At 45.0% G+C, this 16,226-nt stretch overlaps 1 protein-coding gene across 14 annotated transcripts in view; it reads left to right on the top strand.

Annotated features, from left to right (window-relative positions):
* Positions 1-16,226, top strand: part of LOC119974633 (serine/arginine repetitive matrix protein 3-like) — a 753,111-nt gene that overhangs the window by 625,647 nt on the left and 111,238 nt on the right. For 9 of the 14 annotated variants that reach the window (XM_038813686.1, XM_038813694.1, XM_038813698.1 and 6 more), the window contains 2 exons: positions 7,953-8,033; positions 13,756-13,785. In XM_038813686.1, coding sequence (XP_038669614.1) covers positions 7,953-8,033; positions 13,756-13,785 — 111 coding nt within the window. The remainder of the gene's footprint in view (positions 1-7,952; positions 8,034-13,755; positions 13,786-16,226) is intronic. The other 5 variants (XM_038813690.1, XM_038813691.1, XM_038813699.1 and 2 more) reach the window with 1 other exon arrangement.

Genomic DNA, 16,226 nt, shown 5'->3' on the forward strand with positions numbered 1-16,226 from the left:
GGCCAGTGCATGTTGACGCATGTCAGCACATGTGCAGGGGGGTTCACCTCCACGTCGGCCATCGTGGAGGTCCACAGCAGCCGACGCGGAGGAATAGAGTGCCCCCACGGCACAGGCTTGCCCGCGAATCGGTGGGCTCCAAACGCGGGCCAGGCCACTGTGGGGCCCCCCCCGGGGCCAGATCCCCCCGCGCCCCCCCGAGGACCCCGGAGGCCGCCCGCAGAGCCAGGTCCCGTCGGTAAGTACCTGTTGTAATTTACGCCGGCGGGACCGGCCATAAACGGGCAGCCACTCGGGCCGGAGAATCGCCGGTAGGGCCGCTGCCAGCTGCCACCGACCAGCGCGGCCGATTCCCGGCCCCGCCAAATCCCCGGCTCCGGAGAATTCGGAGAATCCTGCCCCAGGTTTTTGTCACTTCTCCCAGTATCTTATGTACTCGGAGAGATTTTCCTAATTAAAGATGTAAATGTTGCAATGTGTTGTTGCAAGTTTGGCAAATTGTCTTCTCCGTCAGGAATACTGAATGAGAGAGGAGACAATTCAAATCAGCGGGGGGAAAAATATATGTCAGAAATTTCTTTGAATAATCTTGTATTTTATGTAATTAGATAAAGAGTAACTTTTCAGGCATAACATATGAAGCCCCCTGAAAATATGCAGTGAGATTTAGCTGCTGCACCTCATGACATTTTAAAAATTCTAATTATATTAATATCACTTCACGCAGTGTTTGGAAAAGGCATCTTCAATCTAGATTCTGGCAGCTCTGTATGGGTGCCTACTTGCTAAATCCTGACAGGAACTAAAGGAACGGAACATTGGAACACAGGTTGACAGGTGAATGGTTTGCTGAATTCCTTTGTGAGATACTTGCTTGTGAATCACACGAATGCACAGATGGTGTTCAGCCGGATGCCAAGATATTTTTGTCCATATTATAATTAGAAAATGGTGTTGCCATGGGGAGCTAGGATGAAATGAAACATGTCCTTCTGCAAAGAGAAATGGGCTCCCCCCCCCCCCCCCCCCCCCACCCCGCACGACCGATGAGAGCTACTGCTGCCTGGGAAGGTGAGTCCTTTCTGGAATTAAGCGGAGAGCAATGATACATTTGAACCAGTTTAGTTGCATTGGGCATTCAACAGATGTCCATCACATTTCAGAAGTTCTCCTTCAAAATAAAAGGGAGCAAAAATAAAAGTCATCCATTTTTGCAATTATAAATTAATGAGCACAGGCCAAAGTCCAGACCTCCCTCCCCAGCAACAGCGAATGGCGACTTAACCTCAGGATTTTAAAAAATGAATTTCGTGACTTTAATAAATTAGTTCTGGCGCAACTCGACCTTAGAGAAAATGAGGTTGTATGGTACCTGATATAATCTTCCTACAATTGTAAAACAGTGTACTATTTGCCATGATCATTATCATAGGAAGCATTATGTGCATAGGTTCCACCATCAGGATTAGGCCATCTGCTCATTGGGTCTGCATGTGTCATTTTATTCACTAATATTCACTATGGTAGTTCTAATTTGTCCACCCTAGTGCATTGTGCTATCACCATTGTTTTCTCCTCTCCTCTTCACTCTCAAGGCACTGCTTGGAGCTGGGATTCCAAGGTAAAGCAGCACTCCAGTATCTCATCCAAATGGCATTCATTGTTTCTGATGTTGTGAAGTTATTTGCCCAGTGGGACCTCACATTGTACATGTACACGCAACTTCCAGGTAGAGATCAAGAGATAGTTTTCAGGCATAGAAATTCTGCTTCATTTTTTCACTCCCAACCATTTGCAGTCAATTGATCTGAGATTAGCTAACTCAACATGGGTCAAACTTGCATCCTTCCTATTCTGTGTAAGTACCTTACCCCTAGACTATGAGGAAACTACACATGTATACATGGAATTGCCAATAGGGTTGGAGGAGTATCAATAGAAACCATAGAATTACAAAATGTTACATACGTGTACAAATGGTAGGTGAATTTATTGTCATAATTTGAATTATTTTTAATTCATACTTCCACCAAGATAGATAAAAATCAACTCCGGGTGCACAGAATGGGATGCAATTTATGGTCATCAAGGTGAAGCCTTGCTGTGAAGGAGAATACTTTCCCATTGTTGGCATTGAGTGTCAACATCAAGCACTATAATTTCAGCATTGAAGTGTTCAATTTAGGGGATAGTTACATCGATCAAGGCACAAATGGTCTGTGTGCAAATGGGCATCTCTCAGAAATAAAGTGAGGTAAACTAATTTACAAAATTGACCAGTCACATGTCTGTACCGGGCATACCACGACAGCATTGTTGTGTGCCAGCAGAGGTGAAGGCTGCAGGATGCCTGCTTTGTAACGGGCATATGCCCAGGATGGGTGGGACAATGAGGAGGAGGGCCAATGGGCAATTTGATACAGCACTGGGGACATCTGGTAGCAGTGGGTGTGAATATAATTTTCAAACAATGCAGTGTCCACTTCAGTGAACGTTCTATAGAGTGTACCTCAAGCAGTCCTCCAATACATTATGGAGTGGCACTCTCATTAACATTAAAGTCAAGGGTGCCTGGTGAATCGACCACAAACTCTTTATTATTCTCACCACCCACACTGGGGCTTGCTAAGTGCTTGAGGCCTCCATTGTAATTTTCTGAAGCACTGCCACCCAGTACTCAGCCCACTGTGGTATGTTCAGTCAAGTGGAGCAAAGCTCCCTCCACACTGCTGCAGCTTCGGGCCCTGACTCTGATATTTTGCTATTCCAGAGTAGAATAATCCATAATTAGAACGTAGGAGCAGACGTTGGCCATTCAGTCCCTTGAGCCTGTTCTGTCATTCAGTTAGAAAATGATCCGTACCTTAATTTAATTTACCATTTTGGTACCCAATCTTCGTTTCTGGGTAGGATACTCAATTATTCAAGGGTCACTGAACCATGGCTTATGCCTTGAATTTACTGCAGGGCAGGGTGAGGAGGCAGGCCCAGGCATATCTCAGCCAGAATGTGGATCAAACCCCGTGCTGTTGCCCTTAATCTGATCGACACACTAGCCATCTAGCCAACTGAGCTAACCAGTCTGCTCAGTCCCTTCATATTCCCGGAAGAATTCACGGTCATGAGTTATGTTTTGTTTGCCGCGTGTTCTAATCCCTTTGCAAGTGTGGCACTTGGTTTAAAAACTCTCAAACTGCTTATCACTTTAGGAGTCATTGATTTGAATTAATTTCTGGTTTGGACAGAGTCCCGTAGCATGGGAGATTAGCCGGGTGTTTGCCAGCGCTCGGAGTGCCTAGAAACACCCCACTATCTTTTTTTATATAATCTTTATTGTCACAAGTAGACTTACATTAACACTGCAATGAAGTGACTGTGAAAAGCCCTTTGTGTTACATTCCGCCGCCTGTTCGGGTACACCGGAGGGAGAATTCAGAATGTCCAAATTACCTAACAGCCCGTCTTTCAGGACTTGTGGGAGGAAACCGGAGCACCCGGAGGAAACCCACGCAGACACGGGGAGAACAGACAGTGACCCAAGTCGGGAATCAAACCTGGGACCCTGGAGCTGTGAATCAACAGTGCGAACCACTGTACTACCATGCTGCCCCTAACACCCATCTGGGTAGATCAGGGGCCTCAGCAGGGAACTCCCCAAAGAGGTTGCACTTAACCCTATTTTCTGCACGGAGGAACTCCGCTTGCTGGTGCAGTGAGGGGCTCTCGAGCCCCTTACATGACCCCTGAACCCCCCGAAGCCCCAACTCACTATAAGGGATCGCGGGACCCCGACACACACCCGCACAGGGCACCCCCTGGCCTGATCACTGCCGCGCATCAAATGCCAGTGCCAGCCTGGCACCCTGGCAGTGCCTCTTCCAGCTGGCAGTGCCACATGTGGCACCACCAGAGTGCCCAGGTGGCACCAGCAGTGCCAGTGTACCACCCTGTCCAGAGAGCAAGCACCTGGGGACCTCTGATCCACTGGGAGACCCCCACAAGTGCCGTTCCTTCTGGTCCTCATTTGTGCAGACCAGTACTGAACAGTGCTCGCCCGAGGTTTCCAAAATAATAATAATAATCTTTCTTATTGTCACAAGTAGCCTTACATTAACACTGCAATGAAGTTACTGTGAAAATCCCCTAGTCGCCACACTACGCGCCTGATCGGGTACACTGAGGGAGAAATCCAAAATGAAGTTACATCTCGGCAATGCATATTAGAGTGAGACTCGTTGACTCACTCTAATGTGCAGATTTGCCAGAAAGTGATCCCGCCCACAATGGGTGGGTTTCACATTGTGACGCCTCGTAAGATTGCGTTAGATCTCGCCCGTCAAGCCGAGTAGATCCCGGAAGTGGGATCTCCCGACATCTACTAGACACGCTACGCCGTGCTGCTTTTTGGGCGCAACACGCCTGGTAGATCCTGCCAGTAAGGCTAAACCTGGTTGATTCAGTGATGCAGGACAATAAATCAATAATATAGGGTCAATGTGTATCTCTGAACGTCAGTTGCAGTTGAATTTGCCTCTGCAAAAAAGGAATGGAAGGTAGGAATGTGGCCACTTTTTCTTGGTACTGTTGTCAAACGCACTGGTCAAGAAGATCATCCATTCTCTGGTTACTAAATGAAAGATGGTCTTTCCTAGTATTCCTGCTTAGGATCTTGGACAGGATCACATTCAGCTGAGGATGCTTCCCAATACAGAATGCAAAATCAAAACCAAATTGTACCTTTGTCAGTCTTTCAAGCCTGAACCATAGACCGAAAATAGAAAGCTAACCGACAGTTTAAAGGACGCTTGCTGATAAAATTATAACATGCAACCACTGGCAAATTTTGACAATGGCATTCTAGTTGTTTCACTAAGCTTTAGTGCCTATAAATTATAGTTACCATGGTGATAAGGGGTGTTGTGAGTCATTGTGTCTGTATGAATCATCATAGCCTTGTAATTATCGTGGAATTTGATGTTTATGCTTCAAAGGTGTGAGAGACATTTTAACGAGATGTGAAGTGTGAAGAATGGGTCGTTGGGCCTTGTATTCTGCACCTTCCAATGGAGCATGTACAGATTGTACTGTCCCAGAGGCTTGCTGAAATGCTGACAAAGGGACAACAGGGAGTTAAAGTAAGGCAGCAATGTTCAGTGTTCAGTGCAGAACAAAGTTAACCACATCAGATTTGTCGTTTATATCACTAAATCCACTGTTCGTTAACACTCATTTTGACTCCTTGTTGAACAGCCTTTCTCTTTTCGACCACAGACTTTTATCGTCCGTGAATGTTTACGGGGGGGTTTTTTTCGGTTATTTTTCCAAGCACCATGGCACATTATTGGTAGATTGGATATGAGTATTAGACAGTATTTCTGTCGCTTTGCCTTCCAAATGAGTTTGAATGATCAAAAACAAATATTCTAGGTTTTTGGTGATCATGAACTGCCCTCTTCAGGCCAATCTGTTAGTGTAAGGTTTTTAATAAATCACAGAATTGTTAAGGTGCAGGAGGCAATTTGGCCCGCATCACCAGCTCTCCAAACAGGCATCGTGACCTAGTGCCATTCTCCTGCCTTTTCCCCATATCCTTGCACATTTTTTTTTAATAGAAACACTTGCCTCCACCACACTTCCAGGCAGTGCATTCCAGACCCGAACTACCCATTACCTGAAAGAAACAATACTCATATCGCATTTGCTTCTTCTGCAAATAATTTAAATTCTGTGCCCTTTCGTTCTCGATACTTTTACGAATGGGAACACTTTCTCCTTATCTACTCTGTCTAGCCCTCTCATGATTTTGAACATCTCTACAAATCCCCTCTCAGCCGCCTTCTCTCCAAGGAGAACAGTCCCATTCTCTTCAATCGATTCTCGTAATTAACCTTTCTCATCCCTGGAACTATTCTTATAACCCTCTTCTGCACTCTCTCCAGTGCATTCCCATTCTTCCAAAGTGTGGCAATCAGAACTGTGCACGACATTCCAGCTGAGATCCAACTGGTGTGTTGTGTAAGTTCAGCATAGCCTCCTTGCTCTTGTACTCTATGCTTTTATTAATAACATCCAGGACTCTGTATGCTTTATTAACTGCTCTCTCCAGGGCACCCTGCTCCCATGTCTAGAAAAAAGCTCCCCTCCACCCCCCCATGCAAATGTTAACATCCCCCAACCCCTCATTAAGGTGGGGCATTCTTCCCCCAACACAGGAATAACAGGTCAACCCCCACACAATGCACATGAATAAGAGTGACCTGACCCCCATCCCACCCCAGCCCCATCCCCACCCCAGCCCCATCCCCTCAGCCACCTTCTGCCCCCTTCAGACCCTGCCGTGGCATTGCCAATGGTGTACTTTCCTCTGACACCATGGTACTGGCATCCTGGCAAAGACACCCTAAACTGGCATACTGGACCCAGAGAGGGGTCAGCCCATTGCTCATGTGCCCCTCTTCCACTGCCAGGCTACAGAGGAGAGTCTCCAAGAATCCTTGGAGTTTTGTGGACTCGGACTGTGGCTAAGGGGTTGAGGCCGGGACCCTGCCCGGGATGGGGGCCCCTGTCTGGACTGTCCATTCCAGCCCTGGGCATTCTGGAGACCATTCTTCACTCAGTGATCTCAGCAACTCTCTGTTCAAAATTGTCATCCTTTTCTGACCTGTTTGAATTCTGAAGTGGCAGTGGCCTTCTCACTCTGAACTGTTCCACCTTACAGTTGATGAGCAGATCTGACATTTAATTTAATATTGAACCCAGGAAGACTTCCCCTTTCCTCGCATGTGCTCCCTCAGCTCTCTGCTTTTTGAAGTGTCAGAGGCTTCCTAGAAAGCACTTGAAAAGCCTTGAAATCCACTGAGATTTTTGGAATGCCTAGCATTCATTCAATTTCACAGTGCTATACCTTTTAACTAGTGTTTGATTGACAGCTTGATGGTTTAAACACAGGGACCTGGAGGTTTGTTTGTTTATCTTTCCCTTCACGCTTGAATGCACCTGAAGTACTCTCCATTGATCCTAACGGCAATATTTAAAAACATTCTTGTTCTGATTGACAGCTGCTGGCAACTTCAACAATGCTAAGTGCTTTCTGAAGTCAGAAAAGAGGAAGTGAAAGGTTGGCATTGCCGGGTGCCACTGCCCTGCCCTGTTCCCAATCACCCGGAGGCTGCTTTGGCCTCCCAGCCCCCAAGCAAGGTCAATTGTGCCTGGTTTCCATTTTTGGAAACCAGTATCGATTTACCCGCCGTCAGGCAGCGAATCATGAAAGCCAGGAGGCTCCGGCTCTGAACAAGCTGAGCATATTTAAATGGTAAGACGTCTTACAACACCAGGTTAAAGTCCAACATGTTTGTTTCAAACACTAACTTTCGGAGCACTGCTCAGGAGCAGTGCTCCGAAAGTTAGTGTTTGAAACAAACATGTTGGACTTTAACCTAGTGTTGTAAGACTTCTTACTGTGCTCACCCCAGTCCAACGCCGGCATCTTCACAGCATAGTTAAATGAGTTTAAAGACTTATTTAAATATGCAAGTTTGGTTCACGCCAATAAGGACATGAACCAGATTGCATTGGGTGCCACACCCCAGAAGAATCTCACCCCCCATTTGGCGCCCGCGCTAGCCCCATTTAGGAACTCCCCCGCTATTCTCCAGGAATAGTGGGAGGTGCGATAGGCGCAATGAGGCATTAGAATCATACTCATTTTATATGCATTACAAGGAAACTAGATAAGTACATGATAAAGAAAGGAATTGAATAATATATTGAGATTGTTAGTTAGACTAGATAAAGAGGGGGAGACTCATGTGGACATAAACACTGACATAGATTGGTTACGTGGGTGGCATGTTTCTGTGCTGTAAATTCAATATAAAAGTTTCTTAACCCAGACTAATGAACTTCTGTATATTTGTGTGACCAATCTTTCCCCTCTCATGCTGCTGATGAAGTCTGAAGAGGAAATCAAGCAGTTCTCCCTCACCACCACCTAAGAAGAAAAAGAAGAAGAAATCAGGTCACTACAAAAGCCGGTAAGTGTCCCCGTATTAACCCTGCATAAATACATTAGGATTCCATAAATAGTAAAGCGATCTCCAAAAATAACTGTAATTAACAGGAAATGCTTAACATCTAAGTATGTATTTTATTTAAACAAAGCTTTATTTTAGTTGTGTTTTATGTTCATGTACAAGGCTGCTCTGCGGCGCTATTTCAGGAATTGAGCCCTGAAATAATCTCACTGAGGCATCATTGGACAGGAGATCTCTTTGTGTTGCCCCTTTTTACGATTGTGATTGATCTGTGTACAAAGCATTCATGAAGAGCAAGCCATTTGCCTTTTTTTCCTCTTGGCTTTTACTGAATACTTGATGTGCCTTTCACAAAATCTTAGTGGAAGCAGGGGAATGGGATGCTTAGCAGATGGACAGCTATGTCTGAGAAACCACAGGAGATCTCCAAAAGGTGAGCTCATCCTAACTAGTTCCCCAGATCAAATTGAAGATGCACAGGGCCCCAGAGGGGAGGCTACTAATGATTTTTTAAATCCATAATTAGGCGGAACGCATCCACATTATCTATCTAAGGAGTCATACTTGTTTGGTTGCCCACAGCTTTGAATGTTCAACCGCCTATTAGTTAAGGCTTTGCTTCCATCATTCTTTTGCATGTGAGACTTTAAAGAAGTGAATAGTGAAGTAAACAACAGATGGCTGGCGAGGCGCAATCAGAAGCCAAATGTTCTGTTTTACCGTGTTTGACACTTCTTTAAACATATCTGAGATCTTGCTTAAACTAAAACTAGAACTGCCTGTTGAAATGGAAATTATTTATACAACGGAAATTATTTGTACAAAGAGGGAAGTCAGGAGAATTTTTTGTTTAAAAAATTGTCCAACAAGGAAGAACTCAATTGAATGTGGAGACCACCACCACAGCCCCCCCCCCCCCCCCCCAACAAACTCGCCTTGTAAGTGCAAGATCACTCTATCAATGTCTGCTTCAGCTTGAGTGCAGTTCCCGCCTTATCAGTGGCCATTTTGAATTGAGGCCCTCCCTTTGCAATATGCACTCCAGTTAAATTCTCCATTCAACATCAACCAAGTGGCAAAAATGCCAAAAGCTTCAACTTGTCCCATCTGTAACTAAAATCCCTTAATGCTTAGCCCATAAGCAACATGTTGAATATTTGGCTTCACATATAAAAAATTATGTGATCTAAAGAAAAGAGACACAAACATCTTGGATACATCAAATTGATTTTCCTTCATATTGGTTATACCTTTATGGAGCATATTGGCCACAGCGGATAAAAATAGTGACAAAAGACTAGCCTCTTACACCGTTAAAGGAGTACAACATTTATAGTGCGACAAGCAAGGAAGATTATGTGTCAGTGACTGGAAATATACACCAGCTATGAAAGTAATTGTGGAATATCATGTACCATGGCTGATCTACACCTTAACTGAGGAGTTGAGGCCGGCATAGATCAGCCATGATCATATTGAATGGCGGGGCAGACTTGAAGGGCCTGGTGGCCTACTCCTTCTATTTCTTGCGTTCACTTGAATTACCCACCTTTGCTCCATATTTCTTCATATCCTCCCAGAACAAAAATACATTTGTTCTGTAATGCACTGAGTATAAGACTGTAGGCTCAGCTGCAGGCAGCTTTTATTGAGCTAACTTCGACATAACCTTTCTCCTCCTCCTTCAGGTGTCATGTCCTCAGTGGGCATTGGTGATCATGGACTTCCATTGGATTGGTTCATGGTTATGCTTGCCCTCTGCAGTCTGGCTAACCAGGAAACTCTCCCACTCCTTTCCTGCCATCACGAGTATTGGAAAGATTTACAGGCTGGCAATCAACCTGGTTGGCCACATTATGAATGCACCTTCCATGGCCACCAAGTTCTGAAGTGCGACTTAAACCTGGAGCTTCTGACCCAGTGGTATTGAAGCTCCCATTGTGCCACAGGACCCCGTTCCTGGATAACCCATCAGTCCTGAAAGCTCTGATTGACCCCATGATCCATGGTCTTTTCAGGGAAACAATTCCAAATTTCCATAACCTTTGTGTAAAAGTGTTTTTTAATAATAATCTTTATTAGTGTCACAAGTAGGCTTACATTAACACTGCAATGAAGGTAGGCTTGGTTGGCCTTGCTCTAATTTTACAATTATACAACTTCATTTCTCATTCTCCTGCTGGACGCAAATGGTTTAATATACCCACCCAAGCAAATACTTTTAGAATTTAAACACCTCAAAAAGATTCCCACCGTAATCTACTATGTTCAAGGAAATACGAGTTGACACAACCTATCCCAATAATTAACCCAGCAAGCCTCAGTATGATGCTATTTAATATCTGGAGTTGTGTTGGGGTTTAAGATTTTAACTTCCATACTTAACCTGAAACTACTTGGTCAAATGTATTTACGGCCGAAATAATATTAAAACAGGAAGTACAGTGCTAACAATTGTCAGACAATTAAACCATTAACCATGTTTAATACTTAAACAAGAAAGGTGTGAACTGGGGCGTGTTTAATCATCGATTACATTGTTTTAATATTTAAGAGCAATTATTTGTGCATCTTCTGTGAATCTGCATTCACTAACTTTGCATATAGCCTGTTCTAGCTTCAGGGTAACTGTTACCTTGACTTCCGAGCGGGCTAGCCTGTTTTTCATCGCTGTCTACAATCTGCCACTTTGTTTCTTAGTAGTGGAACAAAATCTGATACTTTATCTAATTAAAACAACATATAAGAATTCACAACAGATATTTTAATGACAACATGTGTCCATAGAAGTGAATGGAGGATGTCTTGACATTTAAAGAAAAGTAGGCTTGAGCCTTAAATTGAAAGCTGGTTTGGAACCAAAGTTAATGCTAACTTTATCTCACCTATTAAATGCAGGAATGAAACTTCCCCAAGATTAAATAAATAATTGTCCAATTAAAAAGTTTATGACTAATGCTTTTCAACACTAGCCTAAACCACTTGTTAAAATAAATCCTGTGCTGGCATCTGGTTAAACACGTGCCCACACAGATTCTCAAAGGAAAGTCCACAGAGAGTAATGTACCCGCTGCAATCTGCAATCTGCAATCTATGGTAAAGGAATTCTATAAACGTGTAGACGTTTGGAATGGACTTGATATTAGTCAGCATTACTCTAACCAAAAACTTGCATTTATATATAATTTATAAAGTGCCTTTAACAGAATGAAATGCCCCAAGAAATAACAGCGAGATACATTAGAACTCAAAATAGATCGACAGAACTGAAAGTGATTGATTAGATCAAATCTGTATTCCTGAATATTAACCTGTGCCTGCCAACTGTGGACAGTTGAATAAGGACCCTGTGGTTTTCACTATCTACCTGTAGAGAATGATCCCGGAATCATTAGAGCTTTCAACACTGAGATAGATAGAAACTTGCACCTAATCTGATCTAATTGAATGATGGAACACACATTGAGGGGCTGAATGGCCCACTCCTCATCCTAATATCATGTCACTAAGAAGACTATAGAACTGACAATGGAACCCTAATGTTGTTCAAATCAGTTTGCAAAATATTCTTGGAGCACATAGAAATAGTTTAACACATTATAATGCAGAGGTTTCCATTGATGTCTCCTCTGACTTGTACATTGCAACTATTTAGTTGATCTCAGTTACCAGGAAATGCAAACGCAGCACCATCTCTCTGAGCGTTGTCTCTGGGTTATGAATACCCCTGGATTTTGACATAATTACTTTGGTATATTTCTTTAAAAAGAACTCGGGTAAAGTTTGAGGAAGCTCAGCTTCCCATTCACATTCAGCTGCAATACCATTAACCCCAGATAACTCCAGGACTGATCCAAGGATAACACCACATGTTATCAGATCATCCAGGATTGCATGAATCCCCTGATGCAAACAGGACCATTTCCCTAATTGTCTGCAGTGCAATGTTCAACGAACTCTGCTGTCAATGGGACATTCAAAAAAATCCAAGCAATTTTAAACAATGTATGTATGGCAAAGTTAATTGTTCCGTAGACCGGGACAGGAAATAGGGAAAGGTTGTAAAGAGCCATCCCATTGCTCATCCAGTAAGGAGCTGACAGAAAATCCATGGCTTTTCTGCAGCAGAGTTTTCAGAACATGATGTTCCAGGGATTGACCTGGCCTGATCTGAAGTGATCTGGGGCGGGGTTCTCCGACCCCCCGCCGGGTCGGAAAATCGCCGGGGGCCAGCGTGAATCCCGCCCCCGCCGTCTCCCGAAGGCTCCGGCACCAGAGATTCGGCGGGGGCGGGAATCGCGCCGCGCCTATCGGCAGGCCCCCCCCCCCCGGCGATTCTCCGGCCTGCGATGGGTCGAAGTCCCGTCGCTGTCATGCCGGTCCCGCCGGCGTGAATCAAACCACCTACCTTATCGGCGGGACCAGGTGGCGCGGGCGTGCTCCGGGGTCCTGGGGGGTGCCCCCACGGTGGCCTGGCCCGCGATAGGGGCCCACCGATCAGCGGGTGTGTCTGTGCCATGGGGGCACCCTTTTCCTTCCGCGTTTGCCATAGTCTTCACGATGGCGGACGCGGAAGTGACCCCCTCCCCTGCGCATGCGCGGGGATGACGTCAGCAGCCGCTGACGCTCCGGCGCATGCGCGTACTTCCGCCAGCTGGCAAAGTGCCTTCAGCCCCGGCTGGCGTGGCGCCAATGGCCGTTGCCGCCGACCGGCGGAGCGCCAACCACTCCGGCAAGGGCCTAGCCCCTCAAGGTTAGGGCTTGGCCCCTAAAGGTGCGGAGACTTCCGCACCTTTGGGGCGGCCCGATGCCAAAGTGGTTCACGCCACTCCATCCCGCCGGGACCCCCCGTCCCACCGGGTAGGGGAGAATCCCGCCTCTTGTGTTTACTTTGATTAAATCATTACGGGAAATTATTATACTTGCACTGGACTTCGTTGATGTAGAAACTCACTAGCATCACAGAATCCCTACAGTGCGGGAGGAGACCATTCAGTCCATCATCTGCATGCCCTCTGAAAGAGCACTCTACCTAGGCCCAATCTCCTGCCCTATCTCCGTAACCTTATCCAGCCTGCACATCCCTGGACACTAATGGGCAATTTAGCATGGCAAATCCGCTTAACATGCCCATCTTTGGATTGTGGGAGGAATCTGGAGCACCAGAGGAAACCCACGCAGATACAGGGAGAACATGCAAATTCCATACAGTCACCCAAGGCCGGACCCAGGAACTGGCGCTGTGAGGCAGCAATGTTAACCACTGGGTCATCGTGCCTCCCATACAAATGAAAAAGGATCCAAAAAGGGTCACTACTTAGCTCACTGCCAAGTACACTTCCCAGTTCAAGTATCAAAGATTTAACAAAGTCCCTCGTCATTTGACAGGATTCAGTCCTATGGTTTTCAGTGCACAATCGGCACTTTTCTGTTCCTAGCAGCACCTTCTTAAACGTTGTCTGCAGTGCAGCTCCTGAAACACAGATACCCGCATACGTGAATGTCAGAACCAAATGTTCCCATGCACCCTGCCAAGGCTGCTTGCTGCATATCTGTGGGAGCATGCACATCTGCAAATTGGAATATGAAGTAGCAGGTTTCATGTTTTAGTGCTTTGACACTTGCTCACGCTTTAGGTGGTTTAGTAACTGAAGCTTGGCTATTTTTTTCTAATTAATGTTGCTCATCTGTTTTACTGCATTCTCACATTATTAATTGCAAGCAAAAAGAGGAAGCCTGGATCAGAGCGAAGGTAAGGCCAAAGCAAGGAAGTCATATACTGCAACTTGCAAGAGGAAACATTGTCCCATTTAAAGGTCTGAAGAGGCAAATTGTTAAATACCTTTGTTGTGGCCAGTTGCTTATTCTGGCCCCAAAAGTTTTTATGTTTTATAAGACAGAAAGGTTGCATTTAAACTTTAAAAATGTTATTCATTAAGCAATTAAGTGCAGTCGCCGTCGGAAAAATTGACTGTGGGGATGTACATATTAGATTTTTGCCTTACAGAGTTTAAGATTTTGAGTTGCCTTACAAATCTTGTACCACAGTATACCAGTGATGAGCAACAAATCATATTTTGGACTCAGATGGCCTCGACTAAGTCATATTGGATTTACTCCTAACAATCTCTAGTATGGGCGGCACGGTAGCACAGTGGTTAGCACTGTTGCTTCACAGCGTCAGGGCCTCAGGTTCGATTCTCGGCTCAGGTCACTGTGTGGAGTCTGCACGTTCTCCCCGTGTCTGCGTGGGTTTTCTCCGGGTGCTCCAGTTTCCTCCCACAAGTCCCGAAAGATGTGCTGTTAGGTCATTTGGGCATTCTGAATTCTCCCTCAGTGTACTCGAACAGGCGCCGGAATGTGGTGACTAGGGGATTTTCACAGTTACTTCATTGTGGTGTTAATATAAGCCTCCTTGTGACATTAATTTTTTTTTTTTTTAATTTAGATTAGCCAATTATTTTTTCTAATTAAGGGGCAATTTAGCATGGCCAATCCACCTACTCTGCACATTTTTGGGTTGTGGGGGTAAAACCCACGCAGACACGGGGAGAATGCACAAACTCCACACGGACAGTGACCCAGAGCCGGGATCGAACCTGGGACCTCAGCGCCGTGAGGCGGTTGTGCTAACCACTAGGCCACCGTGCTGCCTTCCTTGTGACACTAATAAAGATTATTATTATTATAATCCCAAAGGTGGCCCTTACCATTTGCCGTCACATGGAATGAAGTGTGCAGGTTTTGTCTTCCGGTTGGTGGACTGATCAGTTGTGGAACGGACACAACTTCTTCCCCTTGCTGTGTTGGAGAGGATATAGCTCTGTCCAATCCTAGTGTAGAATTAGGGGAATTGCTCCTCTGGTGGTCTACAAAGGACTGTGCACATCCTGTGAGAGTAGGATCAGGTGTTAAGCTTGAACATCAAATTCAATGCAGTGATGGATATTTCTCTTAAATGACAAAATATACAACCAAAAAAGTACAATGATATTACAGACATCAGGTAGGTTTATTTGGCACTTATGAGGAATCATATAATGTATTTTTAGAACCTAACAGCCTAAGTAGATCAATTAAAAGGGATACTGTCTCTTCAAAATATAGTCAGACTATTAAGGAGCTTTATGCAAAAACTGGTCATGACAAAGAAATGCAGACCTTGTACTGAATCTGAATGTGTAGCGTATTTCAGTGAATTGCCTTTTATAGCTGGTGTCCATTTGATATCCTCAATGCTAGGTTGTCCTTTCTTTCTATGTGTAATGACAACACTTGAGACAGTTTTCCAATTTCGAACATGACAGTGTGGATCCAATGTACAGTGCCACATCAATCCAAATTAACCAATTTCCATTGGCCCACATCTTCGACCCTACCCACCTGCCACCCTACTGACCTATCCATTTACCACTCTGCCCACCTGCCACTAGCAACTCACCCACCTGCCACCTCGACCACCTGCAATCCAGCCCACTTACCTCACCCACCTACCCACCCTATCCCCCATTCATGAACATTCAGATTGGGCATTTAAACTTACCTTACAGCAACTAGTGCCATAAACAGGAGGTGGATCCTGTCTTCCCCCAACACTCCAGTGCTGTGATGGAATTTTATGAAGGACGCTACGCTCCACATTTCTTGAGAAGTGGGGCTCAGAAGACCCAGCAAGGAATGCACAACGTCTAGGCATTGAGCTGAGTGACAGTCTGATGATGATTGCTGCTTGGCAGAAGATCCAGGCCATATTATGTTTTAAAGTTCAGTCTATCTTTACTGATTGAATGAGTCCAGGATATTCTGCAGCTACAGCGCGATTGAGGATCTTGAATCAGGTGACTAAAATGGTGGTCTTGGCTCAGTAACCCATAATACCCTTGCCTGGCAGAAAATGACCAATATCAGTTTTGACATTTTCAATTGACTCCTAGCCTTGAAGGTTTTTTCAGGAAAAGGTTTTTGCTGATGTCACCCCGGCCAGCTCTATTTTAATACAATGTTCTTTTGTTAATTCCATGACTGCTTCATTCCTCAGACTGATCCATTTAATGGGAATCCACAAAGGAACCTAATTTGATTCTGTCCGAAAGAAAACTCCAAATTACATTTGCATTCAAAAAGAACATCCCCGAAGATACTCAATGCCTGAGCAGTCTTAAGCGTCTGTGCACTGCCAATTCATCTTCCTCC

Source organism: Scyliorhinus canicula, chromosome 12 (genome assembly GCF_902713615.1).
Source record: "Scyliorhinus canicula chromosome 12, sScyCan1.1, whole genome shotgun sequence".
In the NCBI taxonomy this organism is placed as follows: domain Eukaryota; kingdom Metazoa; phylum Chordata; class Chondrichthyes; order Carcharhiniformes; family Scyliorhinidae; genus Scyliorhinus; species Scyliorhinus canicula.